The 16,088-nt window shown below is 37.4% G+C and overlaps 1 protein-coding gene across 1 annotated transcript in view; it reads right to left on the bottom strand.

The window, feature by feature from the left end:
- Positions 1-15,766, bottom strand: part of LOC139963078 (forkhead box protein O1-like) — a 68,790-nt gene extending 53,024 nt beyond the window's left edge. Inside the window, exon 1 of the mRNA XM_071963581.1 lies at positions 15,143-15,766. Coding sequence (XP_071819682.1) covers positions 15,143-15,556 — 414 coding nt within the window. The 5' untranslated portion in view covers positions 15,557-15,766. The remainder of the gene's footprint in view (positions 1-15,142) is intronic.
- Positions 15,767-16,088: the final 322 nt, after the last annotated feature.

Raw genomic sequence — 16,088 nt, 5'->3', positions numbered from 1 at the left:
AAATTATTGACTCACTAACTACCTCCAATTTTTCAAGCGCTGCAGTTGTAATGCACTTGTAGCCTGCAACTGCTTTGCAGCAACAAGTGACCTAGACATTTCCACGCTGAAACTGAAACAGAACACAGGAAATTGTTTCTTTCCTTTAAAAAAGTTTGGAAAGACAGTAGATTCGAAATGGTGATTAACCACCGGCGTACTGAACGGTTGTGTCATAGCTGTGCTTGCAGTATAGAACGTAATATCAGCAGCTAATGCTGCCAGACACCATTGCCCTTTACTGCCCTGCACCGTAACAACTGTGAATCAATGCAAACCACCGCTGTTGGCATTCATTCCTGTTTAACACCAATCTGACAAAGTTTCAATTAAAAGAAAAACAGTGAAATTATTCACCCGATCTTCTCTAAACGAAAACAGGCTTTTATCTAACAATAAAAAGGTTGTCTTTCCGAAGGAAGAACAGCTAAACATGTGTGCAATATCCGAAAAATAACAGTTGACTTGCGAGTCAATGAAAGCAGAGTAATTTAAATAACATAATAAATCCAAAGCCGGCCATCAGTTGAGGGATTTCTGCATGTACAATTACAACAACATCCATTTAACGTTTTGTATATTTATGCATGTTAAGCCCTGTTGTGGTATGTAGTACAGTATGCCAAGATAAGATACACATGCTGAACATTGGCATTCTACAGATCAGGGAATGATCTATCCGGTATCGCATGGCAAAATGCTGTACAAGATGTGCAAGCTGTTTTTCAAGTGTAAAGATGTATGTTTTACTATGGGAACTGTAGTAGTCAACGAGAGGGAGAAATTCATAGCCTTTCAAACTACACAAAGGTTTGAATACCAACTTACTGTATTCACTGTAGCACCTGCAAGTAGTTTAATATTATGTTGTAAATTGACAAACAACCCATCAGTATATATATTTAATTCTGATTTTTAATGTACTATTAGAGAATACTAAATAACTAGATACTTCCACTGTCATTACAATAAATTTCTGAATAGGACATAAACCATTCAGGTGAATTCCCTATTAATATATCACAATGTACACAGCTACCTGCAAAGATCCTAGGCTTTCTTCCAGTATCGGTGGGTAGGTTGTAGAACCTTTGAGATACTTGATGTAATCACTATAATAGGAATGCATACTATAAATACCAGGACATCTCAATCAGGCAGCTGGTACCTCATATTAGCTATAAAACTTACAATTGTACACCATCTTATCAAGAAACACAAGCACTCTGTTAGTCTGTTAACAGCTTGCCACTTCAGCAATTCTACCAAATCTAACAGAGTCGTAATACTCAAAACATGAGAGCAATCGGTCGAAACTACCATACACAAAGTGAAGGTTAATCGTCAAGCATCAAATTACTCTTAACTCTCCTTTTCTTTTTCTTTTTCTCTCTCTCTTTCTCCAGTGTATAAATTTAAGAAATTTGAAGTGGTTGTCCCCAGGACAACCAGCTCACCAATTTTTGGTTGTCCTGCTGAAATTTTGGTCGTCCTGTTAAGCTATAGTAATTTATCTTCAGAAAAAAATACTTGTTTGGGACTCCTAAGAAACCATGAATGTTGAGCGATTTCATGTATTCTAGATCAAATTCGGTGTTTATTTTCTAATAATGCTGACTGTAGCAAAGATTGTGTACATTAGTTAGGTACATGATGTTTTGCTGCAGGGCGTAACGATACAATAACCACGTGGTATGCTGTAGGTGCGTCATAGTACTGGTCTAGTGTTTCAGTTTCAGTAATGTTATTAGCGAAAAAAAGTTTGCGTCCCAGGGACGCAAGCCCCCGAAAAAGTCTTAGCTTCGGTGTTTGACAGGGGCGGCCCGGCCGACTCCTCCTTTCGCCCACCCTGCCGTTTAAAAAAAATACCCCCAGCCCCCTCCTTCATCCGCCCTTGTACTTCCCTACTCGCCAACTCTGTAGTAGCTCCATGCTTTGACCTTGCAGCACTTCCAACAATAGATTTTTACGCAATGTCGATAAAAAAAAATCAAACTTCAATGTTCTAAAATACAGAAGTAAGTTTACACACGAATGTTGCTCCAAAATAAACTTTTCTGAAGCACGTGGTCAATTGAGCCGCGAAAAAGTTTGCAACAGAAACTACTGTGGTATGAATGCACATTTCACATTAGCAACTCTTATTGCAGAGAAAAGAAACATTCTGTGAGATAAAATATCCTTTCCGGATCAGATGTAAGCTTCCCACAAAACTCATAACATTTTCTGATCAAAACAATGTTTAAAATATAACGTGATAGTCTCAGAAACAATTCAAGTGCATCTTCGTACCAGCAGTGATTGTTGTCAAAATGTACGTTACAAATATGAGACAAGGCCTAACGTTATGATATTTGAGTGCACATATATGATAGCCTTTACCACCAAACTTTGTTATCTCTACACAAGGGAAAGTAAACGTTGCAAGTAATTGTTGTTAAACAACTTACTTCTTGTTCATTGAGCACTGAAAATGCAAGAATGTTTGCAAACAATCGGTAGGGACTATTAGCCAATCAATCACGGGAATCTTGGTAAAGCATCGTCTATTTTTAGCATGAAAATATCTGTAATGAAGTTTTGGTAACCCTGTACCTTGCAGTTGATTGTTATGATATTTTTATTTTCAAACAAATTTAATGATCTGTAGGAGTTGGAGAACTTTTGGTTCTTGTCAGAAGAAGTTGTGGTTTTTTGAAAAGAAACAATGAAAGATGTTCGTTCAAAAATGTGTTTTGTTATGTTTTCCGTTGACCTAGTTGTGAGTGTGTACTTGGTGTTCGTTTCTAAAAAAAATGTGGTGGATGGGCGGGGTCTTTGTCCGTGGGGGTAAACCTGAACTCTGATTGGCCTTTGTTGACAAACGGACGGAACAGAAAATACCATGAAGCTTGGTTTGAGTGGTCCATGTCAATGTGAGGGCTTGGCCCTCCTACGTATATTATTTATTAGATGAAGGCGGAGTTTGGAATGAGTTTCTTCTTATTTGAAATGTCATTTTAAGTTTTTGGTTTCACGCTTGTTTCTGTGTCTTTTTCCGTTTGTTTCACGGAACATTAACCAGCCTTTTTGAAAGTTTTTGGTTGTCCGCCGGGCAACCAGTACTTCACGATTTGACAAGTTTTGGTTGTCCGGCAGGTAATTTGGTCGTCTCGGACGACCGGACGACCGCTAAATTTACACACTGTTCTCCTTTTTCCTTTTTTTTCATACTTTACAATTTTTCTATTCATGAATCAACCTTAAAAATGAGATTTAGGACAGCATTCCATATTCTTGCAAGATCTTCATTGATTCATGTAATCATAATTTTACTAAATATATATAAAAGAAGTAAAGTCAAACTGAGCACTGAGTGCCACTGACTGTGAACAGTTAGTTTGAAGTTTCCATACTTTTCCCTTTCTAGTATCAACTGTTCATCTACGTGCATGATCAGTAACAAGTACATTAACAGTTTATTTCTAATAAATCTTGCGCAAGTCTAAATTTTAACAGAAAAATTGTTGTAAATGATGCTTAGGGTCACAGTGTGATGGGCTTGACATAACCAACGGCAAAAAGCTGTTGTGCTCTCAATGTTTACCGAGGTGCCCCCAAAAATACATCCAGCCAACGTTCTTGTCATGCTCGTTTTGCCGTCGGGGCCCAGCCATCATTCAGTGCTGTACATTTAGAGTAGTACAATAACTTACACTATAGAGTAACCCAACATTCTTAGACAGATTGTGTTTGATTTGTCCTTTCTTTGCAAAACCCTTGCTCTTCGAGGATCTATTTACTTGAAATCACGCATATAGATTATATGCAGAACGATTATAAAATCGTCACTTTGGGCAAAAATATTTCGCTGACAAAGCATGGGACTGCTGAGTTGTTTAGGCTTCACTGTGACATACACTAACCATGATATAGTATTAGGTTGAGTAACACAAAACAACATGAAGGAAAAAATGTTTCATACAAGTCAGAATACCAATACACTTAAGTTGGCCAAAACACCCTCCTACTGTACATTATTTCATGAGGCATTTTCTACCTGTATGCAATCAGTCAGAATTCACAATATAAATACTAAACCGTTGGAACCTACCAATGACATTTTTGCCGTACCCTTTTTGAAGCTTACTGTATGTCAAGCTCAGGTGTCAACAACTTAACAGTCAACGGCCCATATTACAGTATAACCAATTTACAGATTGGATCTGGAAGTCCATGCTCTGCCTACCTGTTACACTTGTCTCTTCTGATTAATTATTTGTCAAGTTATCATCATCACTAAGCGGTGAACATGTGAATTACAAAACTATGCTTATAACTACAGTACTGAAGCTGCACTGCATTCATATCAATGGTGCCTTGAGCTTTAATTAACAAAATACATTCTCTTTGCCACGGAGAAGAATGAAAATATACTTCAAACAGGAAGAGATGTAAACTTTACACCCACCAAAACAGTCATCTCTTCCTTTCCTTTTTTTTTCATATATTTTTTTAAAATTAATAGCAGTGTAAAAGACTGTAAGGCTAAACCAATCAAGCCATGATTAAATTTCAGTGACAAACACTCCCGATAATGTCAAGGCAAGCATGTATTAATTGTCATGCACAGTCCTCTGCATCTTACCTTTCACATATAAAACTACATTATAATCTAAAAAAAACAATTTCCATTGTCTGTTTTGGTTTCTTAGTTAACTAATATATTGATGTGTACACTGACTGAGAAGTAGAGGTATTTCTTCTGGTAAAAACAGTACAAGGTAGATTATCTGGAGCCTGAAGGAGGATTATCTGGAGCCTGAAGGAGGATTATCTGGGGCCTGAAGGAGGATTATCGAATCACAGATTTGCTGTGTCCTTTATCCAACCAATTTATAACTGTTCTATGCTGCACATGTATCATGTAGTTAACAAGACCTGTAAATACATAGTTTTATGTAAATTTACTCACAGTAAATTGATTTTTTTGGGGGGGGGGCTTGGGGGAACCTTACATAACAATATTCTTTCTGTACACATTCTGTACACAAATAGTATTCCTTTTCCATGCAAAACCCTGGATTACCGGACCTCTATTATCTGAATCATTTGAACCCAATTTCAATTCGCTAACTGCACATGTATCAATATTAACAATATTCTCAAACAGTTTTATGTCTACGAATTTAAACACCAAATCTGCTTCTTTTCTGTTGTTACATCCTTACCTAACTATGTACGCTGTCAAGAACTTCTTCTCTCCCCCCACCCACCCCCACAATAAAAAAAAACCTGGATTATCAAAGTACACAGCACATATAAGAAACTCGATGATTCACACCCCTGCTCTAGCAGTTCTGACATGTCCAGAAAATCAGTGTTTGACTAGTACAGCAACATGCACGCCCATTCTTGTTCTTTGTTTCATCTAGTTTCTTTTTCCCCAAACTTGGAAACTCTGACAGTACTTTATGATTATTAATTGCCAAAAATTGGGGGGAGGTGGGGGAAAGTATTTTTCTAAAATTTTACTTTGCTGACTTGTCAATTTTATTTTGCTGACTTAGTTAAAAATTGCTTTAACTGCTCAAAACTTTACTGATTCTGGTTAACACTTTATTTTTTCTAACTTATTTCATTATGCTGATGGCATGGAATGGAAATGTACCATGATGCAGCCCTAACAGTGCAAGCACCATGCAATATACTTGTAGACTTATCTTTCTAGACAGCTACCACATATATACACACTCATTCATATCCAAATCAGTGTTGCCTTACATGTTGACCGATGAAACAACAAGACCTACAGAACCGAACCATTCTGTAAATTGGCTGATATGCATCACCGCTTCTGAGAAAATGAAGTGGACATATACAGATCCCCCACAATAGAACTAAAGGAGTTCTTAAGCTGAATCAAGTAGGGAAATAGCTTTGAATGAAAGCCTATTCAATTAACACTAAAGCTTTTTTTGAACAGTTTGTAAGAGCTCGCAGTAGAACCTTATGAAACACAAACTAAGCTCCTTAACACCATAAAGGAAAGGCCTAGTTTGAAAAGGATCCAATCTCAGTCCACCAAAACTTCTAAAATGAATGAATAACTTGTGAGCTCTAAATCAGGACAGAATCAGAGATTTGAGGACCATTCAGTTAGGGTAAGATTGTGGATCACTGCACCCTTTATTCTTCTCTCCGGGCTTTCACAGTATGGCATTGTCAACCAAAAATGAAATAACAAAACCTGTACAGTACAACTTCCATACATTCCTTCTGAGCTGTTGTGTTAACTTTATACCTTATATATACCTCTGTACCTGTACAGTACAACTTCCATACATTCCTTCTGAGCTGTTGTGTTAACTTTATACCTTATATATACCTCTGTACAAGATCATACTAGTTACTGTATACATAGATCCATTTCCTTTCCAAGGGACTTGTGATACACAGTTGACAGTTACCCTCGATGTAAAGGGACTGGGGCTGAGAGTTGATCAGTTTAGTTGTTTTGGTTTTTGTGCCCAGGCTCTATATTTTGGGTGACTTTCATTAAAAGTACCACTGTGCAACTCTATTACCTTTCTCTTATAATTAAGCTGGTGGTTGGTTTCTCTGATATAAAATGTACTATACAGCTGTAATGCCATTCTTAGTGTGACACAAGATGGACACATCCAGCAGCAAATTGCTTGTCTGCGAACATGCTCCCCCTCTCCCCTCCCCATCCCTGACAAGAGACCACTCCGAGATTCAAAGAAGAGTGCTGAGGGACAAAACTTGTTTTGTAGAGACTTCCAAATTTTGTTGACCCTTTGGCAAAGCAGATATGCCCTCATCCTTATGTATTTTGCCTGCCATTTTAAACTTAACTAAAACCCTGAAAAATTCCATACACAAGTGAGATATTTAAACTGTCTTCTCATCATTAGTTCAAATACACATGTTTATTAACATTTTCTGCAAGTTTTCTGTAAGCTTATGCAATGCCAGCTATTTAGCTTCATTCCATCTCAACCAAAGCAAATATAATCTTTCAAATTAATTCTGAATGATTGTAGGAGCAAAAACCTTCATTAGGAATGAGAAGTTAATTTTGGAATGAATCCCTACAGTAGTTGCCATGTCTCACATCTGTTTTGTAACACATTACATCAAGATTTGCTAATTTCATTCAAAGACACACAACCTTACATATATGCATCAAATATTTCTGAGCCCTGTCAATTTTCTGCATCATAATGTGTATATCTTGTGTATTTTTTGTGTATTAGGGCAGGTTCTGCAACCAAACCGTACATTTAAATTTCAACAAAAGCCATTTCATATTCATATAAAATACCACTATTATCTCCTCTAGTGTAACTAGAAGATCAAGGGGATTAAAACTTGTCTGATGGTAATTAGCAATTAGGAAGCCTAAATTTATCTAGATCTAATCTAATATAGTAATCTACATTTATGTAGATTAGTAACAGATTTTCTTTTCTTCTAGCAGTCATCATATCCTTTCCTTAACTTTCCTTTCCTTAGGCACGGGAGGAGGTGCTAAGGTTGTGGGGAGACAGGTACGCGAGGAACGAAGTAAATTCAGCACCGTTGCAAAGGACTGTACCTCCAGTTAGAAATATTGATAACAACTTACAGATTCATCTGAGCAGTGGAGAAAGGTACAATGCATCATTCTGTCCCAATCCCATTATCAAAGCACCAATGCCTCCATAAAACATATGGTTTTAAGTTTACATATTCAAAATGCCTCCAGAATGGATAATAACACAACCAAATGAATGGCAGAACCCAGCAAACATTTGGAAAATTCACAGAGCAACAAGTTATTTTGAAATTTCAGTGGGCATATATGACTCTATTCACATCCTGTGATTAATTGGTACTCAGAAAAGTTCCAGCTTTAACTTGAAAAGCCGCAGGCCATTACCCGTTGGTTTCCTGCGAGTGTGAAGTACTGAATAGCGTGTGAACTGCTAGGTTTTTTATCTCTAATAACAGTTAAGTCTAGTGAGGACTGTGAAAAAGTCCATATTCCCTGTTACTTTCATAACTCTCAGCCTGATAAATGCTCTGTGGAGTGCATTTCCCTTAAAAAATAGTAAAACTCTCCAAAAGAGGTACTTGTTGCCCTTCTTTTTGTTTTGTCTGATTTGGTAAATGCTTTCAACTTGAGACAAGGCTACCCAAAGTCAAGTGGGAATGGGGGTGGGGGTGGGGGCGAGGGATGAAATTGACCCAATTAATAACAGTTTTACATCAGAGTAAAACCAACTTCTCGCATACACAATTACAGAAAAGTATATCAAATAAAAAATAAAAATGACAAGTTAAATTACGTATGTTTGAACAAGCAATCTGCTCTTAACTAAAAGCATACTCAATTAGGTTTGAATTTGTCACAATATTTTGAGAGATATTTCCAATGGCATGTACACGATAGTAGGCCTACTATATATGCAGATAAAACTTCACATTGGTCTACTCCATGAAATCATTTATCCAGCATCACCTTGCAAAATGCTATGTAAAATCCGCATATTGTTTTACCATTCAGTGGACAGTTGCACAGAATTTTTTACACAGGAACCATAGTATTTTATAGCTCTACAAAAAGTTTTGTATCTTCCGAAATTGATACACAAAACTTGAACGATAAATTGTGCCCTGTATTTTACAAGTAGTTTTGTACCCTAGCGGAGTATCTTAGTTTAATCAACTGCAATTACTTACAGAGAAATCATACTTCATCCAAAGAAATTCGGAACAAACACTAAAAATAAGTCTTTGAAAGCCGACATAAAAGATAGTCAAATAGTCCTGTCCAGTCACTTGAGTACTAAGACGCTTATCTGACCAAGTCTTTACAACTCAAAACAACAACTCCCTTCTAAGTGCTATAAAGGGAAACAAACCAGCTTTGAAGGATTTAGCTGGGTCATCCATTCATATTTCCCTAAATTAGGACCATTCCATCAATGCTTCTCGATTTTAACCTTCAAATGTTTTAAGATCTACATGTAACCCACCCTCCTCAGCCAACAGCAACATTCATTTTCTACCTAATTAAGAACATACTTGCCCCTGGATGGGGAGAGCCATTTGGCCCAGAGGGAGTAAATGTGATGGAATGCTATGTTAGCACTGCCTTAACTGACAGCGTGGTGTAGAAGACTGTTGGATTACTTTAGAGTTGGACAAAAGCCATATTGCTTCGGGATGACTGGTGTGATCTTCCTTCCCTTCTAGTATCTTCCAATGTATTATTAGTTGATATATACATACAGTAGTAGTATGTAGTGGTAGTAGTATTGGTGTGTGTGGCTTGTACAGCAAGCACTGTGGGAGAGTAGCCTTGACACAGTCTCACAGTGCACCATGGGAGCAGAGAAACCGCAAAGCAGCTCGGATTACACCTTCCTATTCTCCAATCATGATCTCCATATACAATGAATTGAACAGCAGGTACTTTGTTCTCCAGTAATGATCAGGCTAGGCTAAATCCATTTGACCAAAGAGGTCACAGACAGGGAGATTTTCGTAGGGGTTGATATTTTGTGAGGAGACCGCAAACCTATCATGGGTGAACTGCAGGCAGGCAGGCAGGCTTCCAAAGGACTAATAGCACTTAGGTTACCATAGATAATACAGCACTGTTTTAGTTATTTGCCTGGTGACTATAAGGACAACTATGGTACTGTAAGTAGTTATCAAGCCAATAAACTGATATATACATGTGTACTGGTATGGTACAACAGGCTCCTGTAACTTGCCTTTATACCACAAATTGGAAAGTTATCAGATTGGTGACAAGTACCATACAACTCCATACAGCAGTTTTGAGAGTAAAACTAGATTAAAATGCACAAGCTGAAAGAGAAAAAAACAAATTCTGTAGACAACATGGACTGGGAGGTTGAGATCCCAAAGTAATAAAAAAAGGAAATTTTCCTAATCGACTTAATTATTCCTAAAAAGTCTTTCGTTGGCAAATTACTACACTGTAGCCGACATGGTTGGATTTTCAAGACCTTTGCCTTTATATCTTCATCCATCTATTCTTATTATAAAAGAAGCTATTTACTCCTCACAGGAATACCAACAATCTATCACACAATCAGACAGTAAGTGGACTTAAAAATGGGAGTTTCACTTCAACATTGTTAAGACAGAACATACACCATAACAACATCCTTATTAACTATGTCAACGAAAAGAAGTAAACAAGAGAGAGACTCGGGACTGACATTTTTTACTCTAAGGTGATATGGGACATAACAGCAGGCATACCCAGTGCACAACCATAGATCTGCCTTAGAAAGACAACCACAAAAAAAAATGGCCACTATTAAAACTATAAGTAAACAGTAACTTAATGTCATCACACAAACAAACAAAAACCCAGGAATGTACAGATTTTTACATTAGACATATTAATTAAACTGGCTGAATTTGGTATCAAATGTGTTGGTAGACCATAAATAAATATTCAAGATCTTGGTCATAAGATAAGATAAGATAAGATAAGTAGAACTTTATTACTCCAAAGAAGGAAATTAAGATCTTGCACATAAAATGTAAAAGACAGTACAAAAATATGGCTATGTTACAAATATGAAAAACAGGGATAGAACGGAACGATAAAACATTAAACAACCGAACAATAAAACACACATAGGCAGGACCTAACGGCTCAAGTTATCATTGTAAAGCCTTATTGCACGTGGAATAAACAAATTGCGATGACGGTTTGTTCTCATGGGTGGGAGACGCAGTCTGCCAGTGCCCCTAGTTATGATATTATCGTGCAGATAACAGTGAAGCGGGTGATCATGGTCATTCCAAACAATGTCTAGTTTGTTTTGGAGCAAGCACACATAAATTTCCTAAACTGTTGATTGGGGGTCTCCAATGACTCTACCCGCTTTACGAATAATGCTGTCAATACGGTCTCTGTCAGGCCCCGTGGCGTTCCCGCCCCAACCGACGAGACAATACCGCCATACGCCACAGATAGTAGCGTTGTAAAAAATATCCATTATAGAAGTACGGACGTTAAAACTGGCCATTTTATTTAAACAATACAACCTATATATGACAAACTGCTATGAACACCTATCTACTTGTAAAGGGACTGTGAACATTCAGGAGAAACCAGATTGCATACCTTAACATGCAATGTGTAAACTCTTGGAAAGTTTCAAATTAATGCTTTTGAGTCCACAAAATTATAGAAACACAATGTTAAATACAAGATTTATAAAAGAGCTATCAATATTAAACAACAATACATCAATATATAAGATATAACTATTAAAGGTTGTGACCCATTCAATCACTTCAACTTGCTATATTGTCCAGTGGCAATAGATCTTGGTAGACTCCCTTTGAAAGGACCGAACCCCAAAATGGTTGTAGAATATGCTTACAAAACTTGAAACATCACTGTATCCTGAGTTTAATTTCTACCGTGAATCAATTCTTTCAACCAGAGAGCCAGTTAGCATTGCGATTCCTTGCCATTCATTTGCTGAAAAATCCAAGTACAGTAACTAACTGACTAATGTAGAGCAAGTGAGTTAAATTTGTCTAAGAATTAAGTGAGAACCAGAAAAGATTTGTAGAAATTAGATTGTGGGCTTCAACGATGTCATTCACTCACATTGAGTTTACGGTATAGAAATTTAAACCAAATGTTTCAATATCCAGAAAGAACAGTCTTCCTATGTGAAATGTAGACACATGTTACCAACTTTGAGCTAGCAAACCCCTTTAAATGAAGCTCAGGGGGAAGAACCCTTATAGGTTTAAGTGCAACTTTAAAACCAGAGAATTACCTCAAGCCAAAAGAAAGAAAAGGACAGTGGGAATAACTGTGTTTATATTTGCAACTGTACCGACATTTTTAAAACTTTTAAATGCAGATGAATTGTACAGAAGCTTCTTTTTTAGGACGTACAAAGAAAGTCACAAACTTTGCAAACATTTTACATAAATTTAAGTAGTACCTATCATGTCTGCAAACTAACATTAAATAACAAATCCAATGTTGGATGTGAAGTATTTTAAGTCCTTCAACCCCCACAAGTTAGATATCATGAAACCTTAAGGTGGATCAGTAAGACGATAAAGGGATACAAAGGTGCTGCCTATCTGTGTCAAATGAACGGTTTCGGAGGACCCCTGTCAGGTCAAAGGGTTAATCCTAGATAATGTCAATATATTAATTAGCCATTTGTTTACCAAAGAACTTGACCTTTGTCATCTCCAGTAATGAGGCGAGCTCAATATGTTGATTCAAGAACTCTGTGACATATTGAACAAATATTTACACCCACAACTGCAAAGAGAAGATACTGTAACTATAGGAGACTTCATGGGAACACTGACATCATGTAGTATACCTACTGTAGTGTACCACCAATACTGTGGCACAATACTACTTAGGCAAACCTCCACCTGTAAGCCGACTGATAAGAATGCTAGATAAGACTAGAAAAATAAATAAAGAGTAAAACGAATGACTGACAGAGGAAGCTAATTGTATATACTTCAATTACAAAACTTATGACAGCTTCGTCACTAAATATAGACACTTCATTTCAGTGAGCGATACCAGTAGCGTTAAAACAATGGACCAAACAATGATCAGAAAGATTTATCAAATGCCAATTGGTATCCTGAATCAACATTTACTTTTCACTCTATGAACTGTTAATTAATTAACACACTAACGTTGTCATATTGCTGTGTACAGTAGCTGAGAGTTATATAAACTCTGTTGAATATAACATATATACAGTAACACAGATCAGCTCAATTGCAACTGACAATTGTGTGATTAGATAGAATCAAAAAGTCTGAAAACAATTGGAATACATAATCATATGGGGAAATATTTCATGTGAATGCGATTAGCAATGTTTCTTCCTTTTTTTAAAAACTTACTGTATGATATGTTAATAGTGAGCTTATCAATCCTGGAGACCCTTGCTAAAGGTTTGCATATATGGCTTCAAGATCCTAGAACCATATTTAAAGAGCCACGTAGACTGGTCACTAATACTTGTGATATAGTAATATACCTATACTACCCATGGTGCAAAAGTTGCAATGTGAGATTTACTTCCGAGTCAGTACCGAAAAACAATATAATTTTTGTGTCATTTTCTTTATGAGGAAGATATCAAAAACCTCCTACATTTGGTGAACATCAAATTATTACCGGACCACAATCTGATAACTAAAGAGTCAATAGAATCCATTCAAATATATAGCACTATTACAGCAACACAAAGGATGCACAAAAAATAAGGAAAAAAAGTGTATTTAATGCATGATACAATCCCTCAAAGAAAATGCGGTCAGAAGCCCTGTTCAATGACCATTGTTGGTCTTTCTGTTCTTTCTCTTCAGACACCATTTTCCTAGAATAATGGAACCCAAAGAAAGTAAAATTAATGAGCCACATCTTAGCCTATAGACACTATGGCCTTCCTCATACCCCATAGGCTTCATTCAAGTTTCAATTAGTCAGTCTGGAATCCAGGTACTTTCTTGACCTGAGGTCAAATCAAAGGGCAACATTGCCAAGACAAGTAACTGAAAACAGGTAATATGATCCTGCCAAAGTTTATGCATTGAAAATCACAAAGGACATGATCAAAGTTTTGGACTTTATGAACAGTCAATTACCACCATTTGGCATTCATAAACAAAGAAAATTGATACCCATTGAGAAAAGGAGTTTGCATATTGCTGGACCATTCATATGCCACGACTGTTTCCACTTCAGCCACATGTCGTGATGCTAACTTTTACAAGGAGTGATATGTCACCAAAAGACAGATAAATTGCTCCATTAAGTCATAACTTAACTTTTATCTAATCGTTGCAGGCACGTTGCCTTATTTGGTCCATGGATTTAGTTTGGTCTTTGGCTTTACTAAGTTTTATAAAAGCCCCAAGGCTTAGAAGCAAGGGTTTCACAAGATTAAGAACATACGCCGAGGTCAATACTAGGCTCCAACGTAGAACTTCCGTTGTATTTCTGAAACTGTACAGGCCTGCAGTACACCCCTCCTACTGTAGCAGTACCAATTTATCAAACTGAAAAATATGCATATGCCAACAAGATTACTGTGATGATATACCATGTGGAAATGTGTCTGTGATTGCTGAAAATTAAATCCGAATGTTGTCTGTAGACTCATTTATAAATTTTTTAAATTGCCATTAGAAAATGAAAAGTTAGTTTGAGCAAATTCTGATGGTGGGTTTCTCAGTGCTGCAGATATCCAAATTTCAGGAAAATATCAAAAGGCAAATTTTTTAACACACATTCTTGTTTTGCAAAATTGGTTGTTGAACTTTAAGTGATTGCCTTACTAAGTTAGGTTTAGGCTAGACCTGCAACTAGGCTATAAGCCTAATTGTTCTTTTACAATGAGTTTTCCCTAACACAATCTCCTAATCTTGGTTTAAATGTGACGTTCAATACTTAACAGATTGTTTTAGGCTCACTACCAGCAGTTTGCAACATATAACAGTAACAGTTTTGCGGCCTACTTCTAGCCTACACTACAACCAGAGAAAAGATTGACATGAAAAAATGATAGTTCTTGTGTGTGGGTCTGTGAAACAGGTACTTTCTAAGAAAAGTCACACAAGAGAGACCCTGGGCTCAAAACCCAAACAACTTGATCCACCCTCAACCCCAGTTCCCTTAGCCAATTAGGCCTACTGGCTACAGTGAGCCCCTTAGGGCCTACTTCCTGTGTGAAAGCAACAGCATCACGGCAAGTGAGGAATAATTGCGTCCTTTCGAAGGTGAAACGATTACTAGCCTTGGCTACACATGATCTGGTTAAAGGCTGATGAGCGATCTATTGTGAAATTGATACAAATACGGTAGGCCTAACTGTTGAAGTAGGAAGTAAAAGTGATTGTCATTAGGCCTAACCCTTATGCTTAGCATTTAATCCTGTAAGCATGTACTAGCTAGCCTAACATTAGGCCTAACCAAATAATATTGGTAGCCTAGGTTCCAAGTAAAATAAGTTCATAGTGTAGGCACGTGACATTCCATATATTTGTATAAAATCATTACCTTCCATCCTGCAGAGCTGTTACTGTCTCCTTTATCCTTGAAAAATGGGACGTTTTTAACCATCCATTCGTAAATTTGTGCCAAAGTAAGCCTCTGTTCAGGTGCTCCCTGAATCGCTTTGGTAATAAGATCTGCATAAGATAAGTTACCCCAGGCATTTCTACGGCTGCCATTTTTCCTCTGGGTAGTGGGAGTTGTCAAATCTACCTTGTTTTCTGTAGGAATCGGAGGTGAAGCGACAGCCTGAGTTGGGACCTGTTCCTCCGGGACGGGAGTTTGCTGTGCACCCTGCCCCTGTTGATCGGTTGCGGGCTGCGACGGTTTCTTGTCCAGAAAGTCCGGTCGCCTGAGCGATGGCCAAGTGCAACTTCTTGGCCGATCTTGAGGTTCAAAATCAGGATCTATTTCATCCATGGTTGACACAGAATCAAAATTTAACTATTTCCAAACACAACAGTTGAATCGTTGGGAAATGTTAGTTCCAACTTTATTTTTAAATCCACTGGAAAAGTTGGCAGTTCGTGGCTAGGTGAATGTTAACAGAGACTACTCGTAGTTAGTCCTACACAGACGTAGCCTACGTATTACTACTGTATACACTGACATCGACGCAAATACATTTGTACAATACTAGGGTACGGTATGTATCATGTTAGTGTGCATGGAGGTCTGCCTGGTATGCAAACATGTGATTGGCTAAGGATAAGATTTACTACGGCTTCGGCTTAATCATCGTGTGGTCAGGTATGTAGAAACTTTTTCAAAGTCCAGACTGACGAGGAAGCAGTAAGCGGACTATGCCACGTTGATTACAGCTGCACACCTCTTCCGCCGAACCCCGTGTATAGGGGTATGGGGTTCTCCATCTATAAATAAATATTTAAGACGTCAAGTGCTGCATTCCGAGACATATGTAGACTCATATTAGGTATAATTTATGTGTGAG

The sequence above is a fragment of the Apostichopus japonicus genome, chromosome 21, assembly GCF_037975245.1.
Source record: "Apostichopus japonicus isolate 1M-3 chromosome 21, ASM3797524v1, whole genome shotgun sequence".
In the NCBI taxonomy this organism is placed as follows: Eukaryota; Metazoa; Echinodermata; class Holothuroidea; order Aspidochirotida; family Stichopodidae; genus Apostichopus; species Apostichopus japonicus.
The sequence above is the reverse complement of the archived record's forward strand: the minus strand, read 5'-3'. Positions and strand labels throughout refer to the sequence as shown.